The 14866-nt window shown below is 42.9% G+C and overlaps 1 protein-coding gene across 9 annotated transcripts in view; it reads right to left on the bottom strand.

Annotated features, from left to right (window-relative positions):
* DLG3 (discs large MAGUK scaffold protein 3) overlaps nt 1-14866 on the bottom strand; it is a 198098-nt gene that overhangs the window by 46661 nt on the left and 136571 nt on the right. For all 9 annotated transcript variants that reach the window (XM_083159156.1, XM_083159158.1, XM_083159159.1 and 6 more), the window contains 2 exons: nt 6468-6624; nt 5427-5529 (listed from right to left, as the gene is read on the bottom strand). In XM_083159156.1, the coding sequence (XP_083015282.1) occupies nt 5427-5529; nt 6468-6624 (260 nt within the window). The remainder of the gene's footprint in view (nt 1-5426; nt 5530-6467; nt 6625-14866) is intronic.

The raw sequence follows: 14866 nt of genomic DNA, 5'->3' as shown, positions 1-14866 counted from the left end.
AGACGCATAGCTCAGCCCTGATTGGCTGAGCTATGCTTTTCCATGGAGACACATAAGCCGGAGACGCTCTCAGCCTCTGTTGCACTGGAACACCGCGACAGAAGCTGTTAGCTGCATCGGAGAAAGCCGGTCAGCCCGCTGTCAGTGCGGGCTGTCTGGCTCTGCTGCAGAGAGACCAGCGCTGGATCCTGGATCGGTAAGAATGTGGGTGTAAAAGTGAGGTGTGTGGATGTGTATGTAATAAAGTTTTACTTTTCTGTGTGTGTGTTTTAGAGCCCGGGGCTGGTTTCAGAAATACGGGGGACCCCTATGCTTTCTGTCCCCCGTATTTTTGGAACCAGGTCCGGCTCAATGAGCCCGGAGCTGGTTATGTACAGGAGGGGGGACCTCACGCCAATTTTTTTTTTTAATCACAAAATCGCACATTTCAACAAAATTGCACCTTTTCATGACTAAAAAAAAAATCACACTTTTCATCCCGAAAATCACCCTACATCGCACTCTCAAACTTTTCATGCCGGAATACACACCTCATTAAATATGCGAATTTGCGGCAAAAATGCGATTTTAAAAAACGGCGATACAGGGTGATTTGAGAAAAAAATCGCATTTTCCTAAAAACGGTAAACACAATAAATCTCGCCCAGTGTGTCCGAATTCATTTTTGGGTAAGCAGAACAATACGGAGCATTAATATTATACCTTGCAGCGCATTGCGCCTACTTCTTCCCCCTTGGGGGGGGGGAAGGAGGCCGCTAATGATGTCAGCGCCCCTCCCTCCCACACACACACTTTTTATAAACTTGTATGAATTTTAAAAAAAGCACTAAGATCTTACAATACAGACATTTTCTGTGGCTCAAAATGCTGGAAAGACTTTCATCTGATGAAAAAACTTGCTTGAAATAATTTGCTAACCATTAAAAAAGTCCAAAGATCATTGATTTGACACATTTTTTAAAATCTCCAGTGCTTTCTTTATTTACAATAGTGGACAAATGTAATAGGGTGCGATTTTTTAGGCAACTAAAGGTCCAAGAGCCCGGGGCTGTCATTGTCAAAATATGTAATTTCCCCCCCTTATTTCTGGAACCACTGCATCTTCGTACGTATAATCTGTGCAAAATTATGCAAATGCCGCAGCAGGTCTCTTATGTAAATGGAGCCAACTGCCCAACTTCTGTGACCTATGAGGATGCAGCACTAGACCATGTGTGTGAGCATCAGACATCTGAGTTATGCCCTGTACACACAGTGTGATTAGGGTCAGGTTTCGATTAAATTTTGACTATATAGTCAAATGAAATGTAAATCGTATAATCGAACGGTTTTCAGCAGCATTTAATGCCAATTGGATCACAATGCGCGGCCCCGCTGCATCGAAATCGAATAGAAAAAAAGACTGTGCAGGCAAGACTAGTACATATCTGTGCTATATAGTCCAAATCAAATGTGTTACACTGTGCCATGCGATTCGATCCCTATCGAATAAGAATTGAATAGATAAAGGTGGGTATTCAATCCCGGGTCACGTCCCAACAGTCAAGACCCTGGCCCATTTGTGTTTTGCCTGCCTGCATATCAGCAGGCGAGATTCAATGTCCTGCCTGCCAATCATCGAAAAGGGGGTGTGTACGCATAATCGGTCTTGGATTGTCAAGACACAGCCGTCATTGCGACAATCCATGGCCATTCTCTGCAAAACAGCAGCTTTTAAAGTTGGGCCTGTTCTGTCGATCTGCCTCTTCAATATTGTTGGGAAACACTTTGAATAGGCGCCTAGCAATATTTCCCCCTTCGGAAATAGCAGCGGGGATTGAACATCCCCCAATGAATTGCACTGTGTGTACAGGGCTTAAAGGTGTGTAACTGCACTTCACAGTAGATGTGCTTCATGGTGTGTACACACGGTCGATTAGGCTTGCTATTTCGAATCGTACGGCAAGCCACACGACATGTATGCGATTTTGACTATACAGATCTGCACCATATAGTCATTGCTGCCCTGTCTTATCTGCGTTTCGATTTGTACTGTCCAGGGAGCGCGCATTGGGATCGCAAGGTAAAAAAAACCTGTGTGATCTGCATGTGATCCCAATGCGATTTTTATTATATAGTCAAAATCTCATGCTGGATTGTACATGTGTACATACCATTAGATTTAGACTATCTTGCAATTTGGCCCTAGGCCAAATACATTCTACAGACGAGCTAGTCAAGATAGACTCGCCTGCACAGTCAATTTTTTTATGCAATACTGACTAAATGTGGGTGCGCATCTGCATTGAATACTGTGCTATTCTGACTAACTTTCTATTAGATTCTGACTATATAGCAGTGGTTCCCACACTTTTTCGGTTCAAGGCACCCTTTGGGTCTCCATGACTTCTTTAAGGCATCGTTTAGCCAAAATAATTACCAAATTGTCCCTTTTTAAAAGTAGTTGATTCAATATAATGCTATTAGTATTTACATGGGCTAAAAAATACTTATTGACTTGTTTACAAATATAAAAAAACATAAATAAAAGAAAAAAATATTAGAAGTTATATAGTTCCTGATTTTTTCAGCAGCACCCCAACTCTGTGGCTAAATCGCGTCACCGGCCATACTTTAGTATGGTGAATGCGATTCATGAAGTGGTGGAAAGCACTGCTGTCTGCTTCTCCATGTCGTTCAGATTTGCCATATCAGGATGGGAGAATCGGAGCATCGGAGCAGAGACCTGCTCTCTGCCCAGCACCCAGCGGTAGCACTGCTTCCTGACCTCCCTGCACTGTCCCAGGAACTCAGGCCCGGCACATGTGCAGAGGGACCTGCCGAATCAATACAACACCCTCAGAGGCGGACAGCATAAGAAGACAGTTCAGCTGGAGCCCGAGATACCATATCACATTGCTGTAAAGGTGAGTATACATGAATTGCTACTTTCCAAAGCCATACATCGCATCAAGCTGGCAGCCTGCTCAGCGTTATTCTGATTCTCTCTGACAGGCGCCAGGACCTCATTGAGCAGTCAGGACTGTATATCACTGCCATAACACATCCACACAGCATGCTGGCAACATACCCCCTCCCCTTGTAGGCAGACTTCCTTCTTCTGATCACATCCCTCCCGCACACCACTCCTGGCTACGGCTGACTACACTCACTACCGGCTCACACCATGGGAAAAAAATATACTGCAAGTAGGCTGAATAGTTAGGGGCATCGTCCATGTCACCACAGAGAGCCGTGGCGCAGTTTGGGAACTCCTGAACTAGTGTTTGGGGGCCTGAAAAAAAACTGAAAAGTCGCTAAGACCATCAAAACACTGTGCGATATGGTCGCTGAGCGATATATCGCTGAGCAATAATGAGCCCAAATCGCTCAGTGCAGATTTTGGACCGTGTGTACAAACCTTTAATTCTGGAAAATGTAAATTGTTTATTTATTACAATTGGCTACATATTTCAGTATGCTTAATTATGTGAAATGACTAAATATTTCCCTTTGCAGTCTAGTAATTATTCACAGATTTATAACAGATTGTGCTGATACAGAGTTAAACATAAGCTGGCCATAATGACACACACACATTAGGTGCAAGGATGTACAAATGCGGCTTTTCATACTAATGCAGAGTTCTACACAATATACATCCCCCCACTGTTCATATCCATAGGATAGGCTTCAAAAAACATCACCATTATTAGTGCACACTGGCCTAAGCCATATCCCTGGTATACTAGAGCCACCAGAAAAGATGCCTATCTAGGCATGCACACAATTTGTATAGCTCATAAATCAGTCAACATGCCCTTCGCTAAACTTCTCCCTTGTGCAAATACAGAATTCACACCAAGTGATATCCCTTCAGCTGCAAGAAGTGTATCTCTTATGTGGACTGAAGGACAGAATGAAGATCACCAGAACACCATTGCCTCTTCCGGTTGGCTGTAGCTAATACTAAAATATTGTTGCAATTACATGAAACTTCAGCCACCTATTTTATTTATTTTCATTTTCCGCATCAAAATCCTATTGGTTTTTAAATGGCTACACCAGTGGTTCCAAAACGGTGTGCCGTGGCTCCCAGGGGTTTTGCGAAGCACTTGCAGGGGTGCCCTGAGTTGGTTGTCAAGGACCAATTCAAATTATTTATGGTCAATGTAATAAGAAATATGAATGCTTGTGACTTCCAATTATGACACATGTGAATAAACAGAAATTAATCATGTTCCTCATCACATAACTGGACCGCAGGATGACATATAAGCGTAACTTATTTAATTTAAGATTTTTTCTGAATATCTCAGTAACAAACGTATGGCCTAAGCGTGCCGTAAAAAAAATTTCTGATACTCTAGGGTAGTTTGGGAACCACTGGACTACACAATGGACTTGGGAGTGTTTGTATTGCTTAATACATGGAAACATTGTTTTTAACAGTCAAACTATTCTAACATGTATATATTAAGCTTGATTACATTATATTGTGTACAAATAGAATACTTTCACTACAGCATTTATCTCTGCTCTCATTAAGAGTAATGAGATCCTGTAAAGGTGCATACACACAAAGATTTAGCAAACGATCCAATCTCGTTAACGATTTCCTCAGAACTCCTGGACAAATAATTTGGTGTCAAATAGTGACCGATTGTACAAATGATTGCACATGAATGACCGATCTTTAACGATGGTGGAGGGCAATGGGAGCCAGTCAATCAGTTTTACCAAATCGTTCATCGTGCACACACATGAAACTATTGGTCTCTGATCTTTCTGCATGCAGGAAACATCATCGTCCTCTACCAACGACTGGCAGGTACACACATATGTATCTATATTGTTCATACACACGGGACGATTTGAACGATTGGTCGTTTCAATCGGTTGGGAACGCCCAGATCTTTTGCCAAATCTATCCAAGTGTATGCATCTTAAGTCTGCCAAACAACTGCCACAAATAGTACTGTCATTCAGCTAGATACGTCGAGCTACACATGTACACATATGTTTTTGTTGAACATGCCTTTTTCTATGTTTTTTTTTCAAATGTGTCCAAAGTTAAATATTGACATCATTCTTTCTTAAGGTACACAGTAAACAATCATAAATATCAATCTAAAATCATAACAAAGGAGCTTATCCAGAAATGAAAAGACCTATTTAGAAATCCACTTTCCATTTTCGCTTCAGATGTCCCACTCAGTTGCACGCACAACGTAAATATGTTGTTATAAATAGTATAATAGTATTTCTTATAGGAGTCCATAACACCATATGTGAAAAACATAGTTTTCAAATGTATTGTTGTTACGAACGCCACTACATGAAGCAGGTTTTAGCATAACATTTCATTAACATAAGTATATTGCAGAAATAGTTACTGCCTCTTTACTATCGGTAGTTTCCACTAGAAAATGATACATGTATCTTACCTTCAGGTCGGTATTGTGCTACAATTGTAACTGTCTGTCCTGCCCGTTTGAGCGCTGCAGCAGCTTGTTCATGTGTTGCACTGCGTAGATTCACTCCATTAACCTGTAGCAGAAGAGAACGTCCAACTTTACATAATGAGGCACTTTACGGCAATAATAGATGTCCAATATTAATTATTCTATGGGTACATAAGACTACATACAGGTGCTTATATCTTTGGGAAGACTGCAGCATCTTTCTATTCATTTAAAAAATGATGACTCAGTATGGAAATATCTCTTACAGATATATAGGAGAATGTAGGTTATACAGAATCAGGTGTGTAATGGACACATTTTAGAAGAAGGCAATTTCCCTGTGATATGTGGCTGCGTACTGTAGTGAGCATTGCTGTTCCCCACTATTGCTACACACATCTTATATGGGGTGCTAGGGAAGTGTGAGAAGTTCGTGGCTGTTAGGTGCTGGCATTTTATCTAACAGAATTTCTGCCATATAATATTATACTCTGAATACTAAGGGGGGTATTCAATCCCCGCCGCTATTTCCGATGGGGGAAATAGCGGCGGCTGCCTATTTAATTGTGTCTTGCCTGACAGCCTTGAAGAGGCAGATCGCCAGAACGGGCCGGATTTTAAAAGCTGTCAGGCCCGTTTTGTCGATAATGGCCAAGACTTGTCGCGATCATGGCCGAATCTCAAAAATCCATGGCCGTTTACGCGGACATGTCCCCTTTTTGCCGATCGCCAGGCGGAAACATTGAATAATGTTGATTGATATGCGGTCGAGCAAAACAAAAACGGGCCAGGGCCACAGCTGTCTGGACGGTCGTGACTGAGGATTTAATACCCCCTAAATCTGGTTGCAATTAGGACAGAAGTGAGATTTGATGTTAGGTGGAAGGCCAGTAAGTAATAGCCAAAAAACCCAAAAAAGAAACGTTTTTAAGGCAAAAAATATCATATATGCACTGCTAATTCACAAATGACTTGTTAACAAAACTATCACAACACAATCATCACGGCCACAATTATACTTACAGATAAGATGCGGTCCCCACGCCGCAACTCCCCACTGAGGTCTGCTGGTCCCCCGGCAAGAATAAATGATACAAAGATACCTTCTCCATCCTCTCCACCAACTATATTAAATCCCAGTCCTGTGGAGCCTTTGTGTAGAATGATCTTGCGTGGTTCCCTGGGGACACGACGGAAAGACATGTCTAGCACTCAAGTCAGGTGAAAAGGGGAAAGGCAGAAGAATACGGAAAGGTGGGAAATGACAGAATAAATGAGAATAAAGGAGAGGTAGAACAGAAGAAAGGGAAAAAGCTATGTGGAAAGCAAAGGTCTTGGAGAGATACAAATCAGACATTAACTTCTGACAAATGTATCGGATTCTAAGTGAAGCAATACAATTGTATAGAAAGACGAGTGTCAGACACAGAAGGATGTTGTAGTCTGCTCTGTATCAACGGCTGGATGAGATGGAAGCTGGGAAGGAAAGTGCTGCACAGCCGGTCTGACGGGTGCTATCAAAGGAAATCACTAATGAAACCTCATGACAAGTTTCAGGGCAGGAACAACTATAGATTGCAACATAAGGTAAGTCATCAAATCTCACAGCATCTATCTGCTCCCCAACAACTACAACTCCTATCATGATCACGGTCTCAGATTTTGTATACCTTTTATCATCTTATCCTCCTATCTACACATTTTTGTCCGATTACATATTAATCACCAGACTGCAGAGCAGCTGAGTATGTCTCCAATTCTTCTCATGCTTGGCCAATTCTTCCATTTCTTTTCATGCCTCCTACCTCTCTTTGCTGATCCTTTGTGCCAGTAGCTGCCGCTTGTGCAGTGCAGTGTTCAAGGGTCTCCGATACGACAATGATGATGAGACATTGACTGTGAACATGAGTGCGGCTCCTAAGTCTCTGCCTTTATCGCTTCCTTTTTGTCCTCACCTGCACTGGACCCAGTGATTAGTTACAGGTCTCTATGCTCACTTTTGTACGGATAACTCCTATTCCGACACGTTTTACTCCTCTTCTGTCTGTGCTTGTCCTTAAATCTTTGAAAGGCAGTGACCTTAGTTCATTCCACTTCAGAACCCCACTAGTTATCCCCCAGTTATATATTTGAATCTCTTTCTTTCTGACTACTGCTTTGTCTACGGTTCTCTGAAATTCCAAGAAGCCCAAATGCTGTCTCTTGCTGCCCTGTATGCATCTATCTGGTGTTTAAACAGTTGTGCTCCTTTTCTCACTGACACATTCTTTCTCACAAAAGTAGGGTGTTGCTAACACCTCTTTTCTTCTGTTTCAAATAATTTAACCTTTTCATGTGTTTTCAGGTTTAACATTGAGCAAATACACAGAGGATTCATTAATCCTCAGACACTTAATGTGTGCCTGCTTGTCATTTGCATACAAAGGTGTCCTTCGGAGAGTGATTGACAGTGAGGGACAGCCTAGTTCTCTTTCCTGCGTGTTAGACATTTCAAACATTAGTTACAAGGTTCAGTAGGATAGGTCACATTCCCGTCATTCCAAGTGAGTTGATTGCATCTGGGAAAAGCTTTGCACTGATGACATCACTAGCATACAGTACATGACTACCACAAGCTGCTGTTTTATGATGGGTTGGAATGACAGTTCACTAATTGTCTCTGTCACCTGTGGCTGTAGAGGCACCTCCCTATTTAATGTCATCTAAGTTTTCCCTCTCTGATACACTCTTTTTTTCTCCTAATATTTATTTTCCCATAGAGAGTTCCCTTATACCAGAGTTTTCCAAACCCTGCCATATAGGCCAGATTTTAAGGCTATCCAAACTTGAGTCTGGGTTTGGTTGATACATATACAGTGTCTAGATAGACCATCAATAGGTCTACCCCAATAGGTAAACATGCAATAGGTCGAAAGGGTCAATAAGTCAACATGAAAAAGGTTGACATGCCATAGGTCAACAGGGTCAAAATGTCGACTTGAAAAGGTAGACACATGAAAAGGTTGACATGAGTTTTTCGTGATTTGTAGTTTTAAACCAGCTTGTTCTTACGTCACCATCCATATCGGCAAGGAGGGAGAATATAAGAGTGTGCCGAGACACTGAGCCCGAAGCACGGTGGGCCATAGGAGGGTATGCATTACACTAATTTGGGGGTCAATGTAGACATTTATTCACATTGACCCCCAAAACTTTTTGTGAAAAACCCAGCATGACCATTTTCATGCGTCTACATTTTTCATGTAGACATTTTGGCCATGTCGACATTTTGACTCTGTCGACCTATTGCATGTCAACCTTTTGGAGTAGGCATACTGACGCTGTCAATCTAATAATCCACACCCACTTGAGTCTAAATCGGTAAATCAAACTAACTGAGGTTATAGTTATGAAGTCTATGTACGAAGCATTGCGGAGAATAAAAATACCAACCAACCTACGTTTTTGGGTTGGTACACACTTGTACAATGGGCAATCAGACCATGCCAAATTGGCCATACAAATTAGACTATGTAATAAAGGTGGAGCAACATCTCGCTATGATGTCTTCCAATTTGCCATGCAACAAGGCAGACTGGATTATGTCACATATGATCTACAGGATCTAGCAATCGCTGGTACACATTAGACGATCAGCATGATTTGTCATTCCTATATGGCAAATTATGCCATATCTCTCCTAATATTTACCCACCCTGTCTTTTTTCAAACACAGCCATCGTTAGGAGTGGATTGGCTGTTACATTATCTCCTTCCACTTAATCTCACTCCAAGGCTCTGTACTAGGATGGCCAATCCCGGGATCTGCAGGTACCGGCGACCAATGATGGCGAGGGGAGGGGGCGGGGCTATGATGCATTGTGCAGCTTGGTGCTCGCTATGATATAGTAGAAACAGACTTTGCCACATGTATTGCAAGCCCCATAACATGGTTTGATTTTGAATAACGTATTATATGATTTTGATTATACAGTCAAAATCAAAAGCAAAATGACAGCGTGTGTACACACCTTAAGGTGCCCATACACGCACCAATTTTGTGTGATGTGCGTTTTGAACTTCAAGCTGCCATGCGATTTTGGCACTTGAAGTTGATGCAATGCGATGTACTGTACTTTGCGGGTTCGATGCGATTTCAGCCTCTTTTTTTTTTTTAAGTTAATAGTTACAAATGTACATCGCATTGCATCGCATGTACTATGTAGCACAAAAAGTACTGCCTGCAGATACTTTTTTGTGCCATACAATATTGTACCCATGGGGACACACATCACATCGCATCCCCGCAGGTACACGGTGCGATTATCGCACATGCGATACATTTTGAACTTTAAAAGCTCAAAACGCATGCGATAATTGCAGTGTGTATGGGCACCTTCAGAGCTATCAAAGTTCATATGTATAGCATGACTAGAGCTCTGATGAATATTGTGTTGTAAGAAGCCATCTGAATTGTGTGTTACAAGAGGCTGTGTGTTATTCTTCCATGTTTGCGTTAAGCAGATATTAAACTCCCAGTATTCACCTTTGTAACTAAAGGTTTGTAAAACAGGTTTAACCGGAATTGGTCATGATATAGTATTAAAATATCTTAACAAAGGCTTCTATATTCTTCCTAAGACACTCTAATTGTATAGTGCAGCTATAACCTTCTTTGTCAAATATGGAGTTAAGCAGTTCAATTCAATATTAAGGCAAAAAATATTCCCTGGAATGCTCCTAGTAATCTGTGGCCAGGTAAGTAAGACAGTTTCCAGCTGTTCAGTAGCAAAGCTTAGCAATACTCAACACATTTGTACAGTTACTGTATTTCTCATACAAAAACATACACACTATGTGCCTCACTCAGACCTGTTCGCTAGGCAGCGTATGTTCACAGCCTGGTGAACAGGTACCGCCCCCCTTCCTGCCAAGCGAATCGCCTCTCTAACATGCAAGGAGATGTTTCCCTAACACATCCCCTGGCATGCGGCTGAACGGGAGAGAAATGCAGCAATTTTACTTGTAGTGATCCGAGGATTCTGACAAATGAGATCCTCCACAGCCAAAATCGTGGCAGGGTTGGTGCCTAACCGGGCCGTGGCAAGTCCCTGATGCTTTCACGTCCCGTCTCATAACACGGACATAACTGGAATATGGCGCACCATGCGAGACAATGCTCTCCGTAAACCGCCTTTGCGTTGAGGTACATTTCTGAAGCATGCTCGCCTTCTGCGCAAAGAAATTGGATAACAGCTCTCTGCGCTGATCTGGAGGAATCCACCATCATCTGACAACGCAAAACCACTTTCCAGGAATGAAGAAACCGAAGCGAAGCCATTCACTACACATGCGGAACTGGGAAAAACACCACGCCACCTATCGGCAAACACATTAACCAGCTGCAATTAGATACAACTCGATACAGCAAAGTCTCCTTTACATTTGGGCACACCTGTTTCCAGTGTATACATTATACACTAATCAGTGTATACAGCCGGAATGGTACAATATTAATATCTAGTTAATTGGACCCAGTTGTACATTAATTTAGAGTCCATACGCTAAAATCTACAATTTAAAACCAAAAACACCTTAAATGCTCTTGTCAACCTTTTCCATGTCGACCTTTTGCTTGTGTTGATCTTTTGTCTCAGTTGACCTTGTGCATGTTGACCTTTTGATGTCGACCTAATGACTATCAACCTAGACACTGTTGACCAGTGTCAGACTGGGGCATGAAGGGTCCATCGGAAGATGCAGTCATAGGGAGTGCATGGAATGGGGGGTGGCCAGCCACCACATAGGTCTGGCTGTTAGAGAGTGCATGATCTGGGGCCCTTCATAACGTAAGGCAATTAATGTATTGTATGCGGTCCTGCCACCTGGGAGGCTCCCAGTGGCTCAAGGGGGATCTCCTCTGAGAAATCACCCAAATAATGTCTGGCTAGCTTTAGTTACACTGCGTTTAATATGAAAATAATAGGGAGCCGTCTGTCTGACTGATATCTGCTGGTGGGAATAACTCATTCTAATCTCTTGTCTCTAGTAATGGCGAGTCCGTACATGAGCAGATGCTCGGTGCGAGTGGGCACCACAGTTCGCCACCCTGTTCCCACCTAGCAGTGTGGGCGCCAGCGGTGGGCTGTGCCCATGGGAACGCCCAGCATTTCATAGGCATTCCCATGCAAATGGCCCGGTGACGACGTCAGCTGCCAGCCCACTAACCGCACAGGACGCTCACAGGGGTAAGACACCAGTGCGGGGTCTTACCTCTGCGAGTGCTAGCTAAATCATTTGATGGTCGCCGACCACCGGATGATTTCTCCCAGCACCTAAGGCTGCGAATGGATGTTTATGCTAAGCATCCATTCACAGCCGTGCAGGGAACTCGGCGTGCAGGGGGGGGGGGGGGCATGCGGGCGGTGTTTGGTGGACTCACAAAGCTGCGAGTCAACCAGAATAAGGGCCCGTGTCTCCTTGTAGGTGAGTAATAGATCACACCTAGGGGTAAATTTACTCAAACATCTAAAACAGGCAAATAGTGATGTTGCCCATAGCAGATAATCATATTCTGTCTATCATTTTCTAAAATTCATTAGAAAATAATAGCTAGAATCTGATTGGTTGCTAAAGGCAACCTCACTACTTGCCTGTTTTTGAAGTTTTACAAAGTCTACACCCTGGAATTAATAAAAAGCCTGTTTTTCCCAAAGACAACAACAAGCAAATTAGTTTTGAAGCGGTCTGCTGTCTGGGGCAGAGACGTCTGACTGGGAGGAAACACTATCCTTTCTATGTATACGATAGGGGTGTGGACACAAGCAAAAGGTCGACACGGAAAAGGTGACATGTGAAAAGGTCTAAATGAGTTTTTTCTATATCAATGACGACACCAGAACCCCCAATTAGTGTACCCCTTTGCTCGCCATGCTTCAGGTCAGGTTTATCGTTCCCATTTGGAGTCCACGTGGATGGTAAAGTATGAGAAAGGTCAAAAAAGGCAACAAATCCCCCAAAACACTGGTGGTATTGCCCATTTAGCACATTGGCTAGTGTGTACCCAGCTATATTGTGTACATGTGTTTAGGGCAGACTAGCCAAGCCAAGTGGCTCTTATTGCCATCAAAAGTCGTATGTCTCTGTAAAGTGTTTTGTTCTTTTTCATTCAATATAATAAGTGAGTTGCAAAGTTGTCCATGCATTATATACTGTGCCTCAAGCACTGAACAAAAGCAGCTTACAAGGATCCCTCATTAGAAATCAATGTGTCATTTTGAATAGTTCCTGATACAGACGTATAAATGTATTTTGTGGTTACATGTGGGCAATAATCCTGTACTCCTTAGGTCAATGCTCATTTCATTTTCAGAATTATTATTGTGCAATAATACATTGTTAGCGCTCCACCCACCCTTCTTTTTTCCATTGCAACAATACATTGTGTTATTTGTCACTTGATACATGTTATATAAATATAAGCTTCACAGATATCAGCCCCTATCACACTGCTTTTTCATATTCCTCCTCATTCGCTATACTCTTCGTCTAAGACGCCTTCACCGGCGCATCTCTCAGCTGTCCTTCTTTAGCCCAAATCCTGCTGTGCCTCTTTTCTCCAACTGTCCATCTGTGTTCCTATTATGAATCCAAACCCTGCTGTCCATCATCTGTCCACATTCTACCTCTGGTCCTGCTTCAGACTTGCTTGCTAGGCTGCCTATATCACTCACTATCCAATGATTTTTGCCTTTACTCTGGAACGTAAATCTACACTTACTTTTCAGGTGGACGCTATCCTCTGCATTGGGGGCAGGCGCTTAAGTCATGTGACATCAGTTGCCTGCCCTGTGGATGCATAGGCACTCCTGCTTTTTGGTGGGCACGTACATAAAATGCTGGGCGTTCCCCTGCGTCCAACCCATGCCCGCACCCTTGCTGGTTATCCTCTTGCGAACACCCTAACGAGTATGCATGCATGTGCAAACCCTCACCATCAGGACCGGGGGCGAATTCGGATCTGAATCCTAGCTTTATGGGTCAGTTCCTTCATTGATTCTGCTCTGTTTAACAATGTACAATACTGGTTCATGGGGCCAGATGTAATAGCATCAGAGAACGGCGGCCGTGCGGGATGCTGGTCACACTCGGACATTTGTTCAAAGGGGCAGACCTTTACAAGGCAACACCATGCCATGTAAACGATTGCCCCTTTAAATAAAACATCCGAGTTCAGCTGGCATATGGCAGGCCACCGAACTATCATATACTTATTACTTCTGGCCCCTGGTGTTATATTGTTTTGGTTTATCTGGAATAAGTGGGAAACATTGTATTATGTACATGATAAATGTATTAGTCAAATCTAAACCAAGTTAAGAAAGGCCTAGTATTCTGTTGGTCCCTGCCCCAAATGTTGCATGTTTGGCTGCAGAAATTGGAAACTTGCCGTATAGATTGTAAACTTAACATTTTGACTCTGTAACCACCCAGCTTGATTTATCCCTATTTCCAATTGTAAAAGCGCAACGGAACTTGCTGCGCTGTATAAGTAACTACGATCATATAGCTGAAAAGGTGAATCACTTGCGCCTCTTTCAGCTCTAAACCAGAAAAAAGGGAAGATTCCTCTAACAAACATCATGCAGCAATATAATAGCAGCTAGGGTAGAGTCCCTCAATTTCATTTTTGTTATCCTTTTTTGGACTCTCTCTGAAAAAAAAATACAGATAGTGCTGGTGGTCCTGTAAGAGCACGCAACATTCACATGTATCTAAGTTCCCGTACATATTGTAGAAGACACTGAACGGTACTTGTTTAGTTTCACGGTGGCAGCTCTATGCTACGTTTGAATTCTGGCAGCCCGCAAACGGCTGCCTTATTCTCTAAGCTACTTTATCAGCGTAGACTGCATTACTTGTGTAGTTTCACAGTGACTCTGCGGCAGCCAAGCGCTGACAGGTCATTGTGGCACTTGTAGTTCCACAGAGAAATAGACAGCCCGGCACACCGCTAACAAAGGGTGCGCACTTGTGTAGTTTCATGGCGCCGCCAGCTTGAACTACGTTGTCAGCGTAGTGACTCCGCCTACATTGTCAGCGTAGTGACTCCGCGGCAGCCCAGCACTGACAGGTCATTGTGGCACTTGTAGTTCCACAGAGAAATAGACAGCCTGGCACACCGCTAACAAAGGGGGCGTCTAAAGGGTGCGTCTAAAATTTTGACGCTATAGCGTCTAAGTACAGTGCCAGCAAACCGCTAACAAAAGTTTGCCTCTAAAATTTAGACACTCTAGTGTTTAAATTTAGATGCTCCGCAAACCGCGAACAAGGGTGCATCTAAATTTAGACGCTAGAGCGTCTAAATTTTAGTCGGGTAAAGGGGTGCAGCATTATTCCAAAAAATACACTGACCAAAAAAAATGACAAAAACATTAGTAAAC

This window comes from Crinia signifera, chromosome 9 (assembly GCF_055691185.1).
Source record: "Crinia signifera chromosome 9, ASM5569118v1, whole genome shotgun sequence".
In the NCBI taxonomy this organism is placed as follows: domain Eukaryota; kingdom Metazoa; phylum Chordata; class Amphibia; order Anura; family Myobatrachidae; genus Crinia; species Crinia signifera.
Note: the sequence above shows the minus strand (reverse complement) of the source record. Positions and strands in the feature narration are given on the sequence as shown.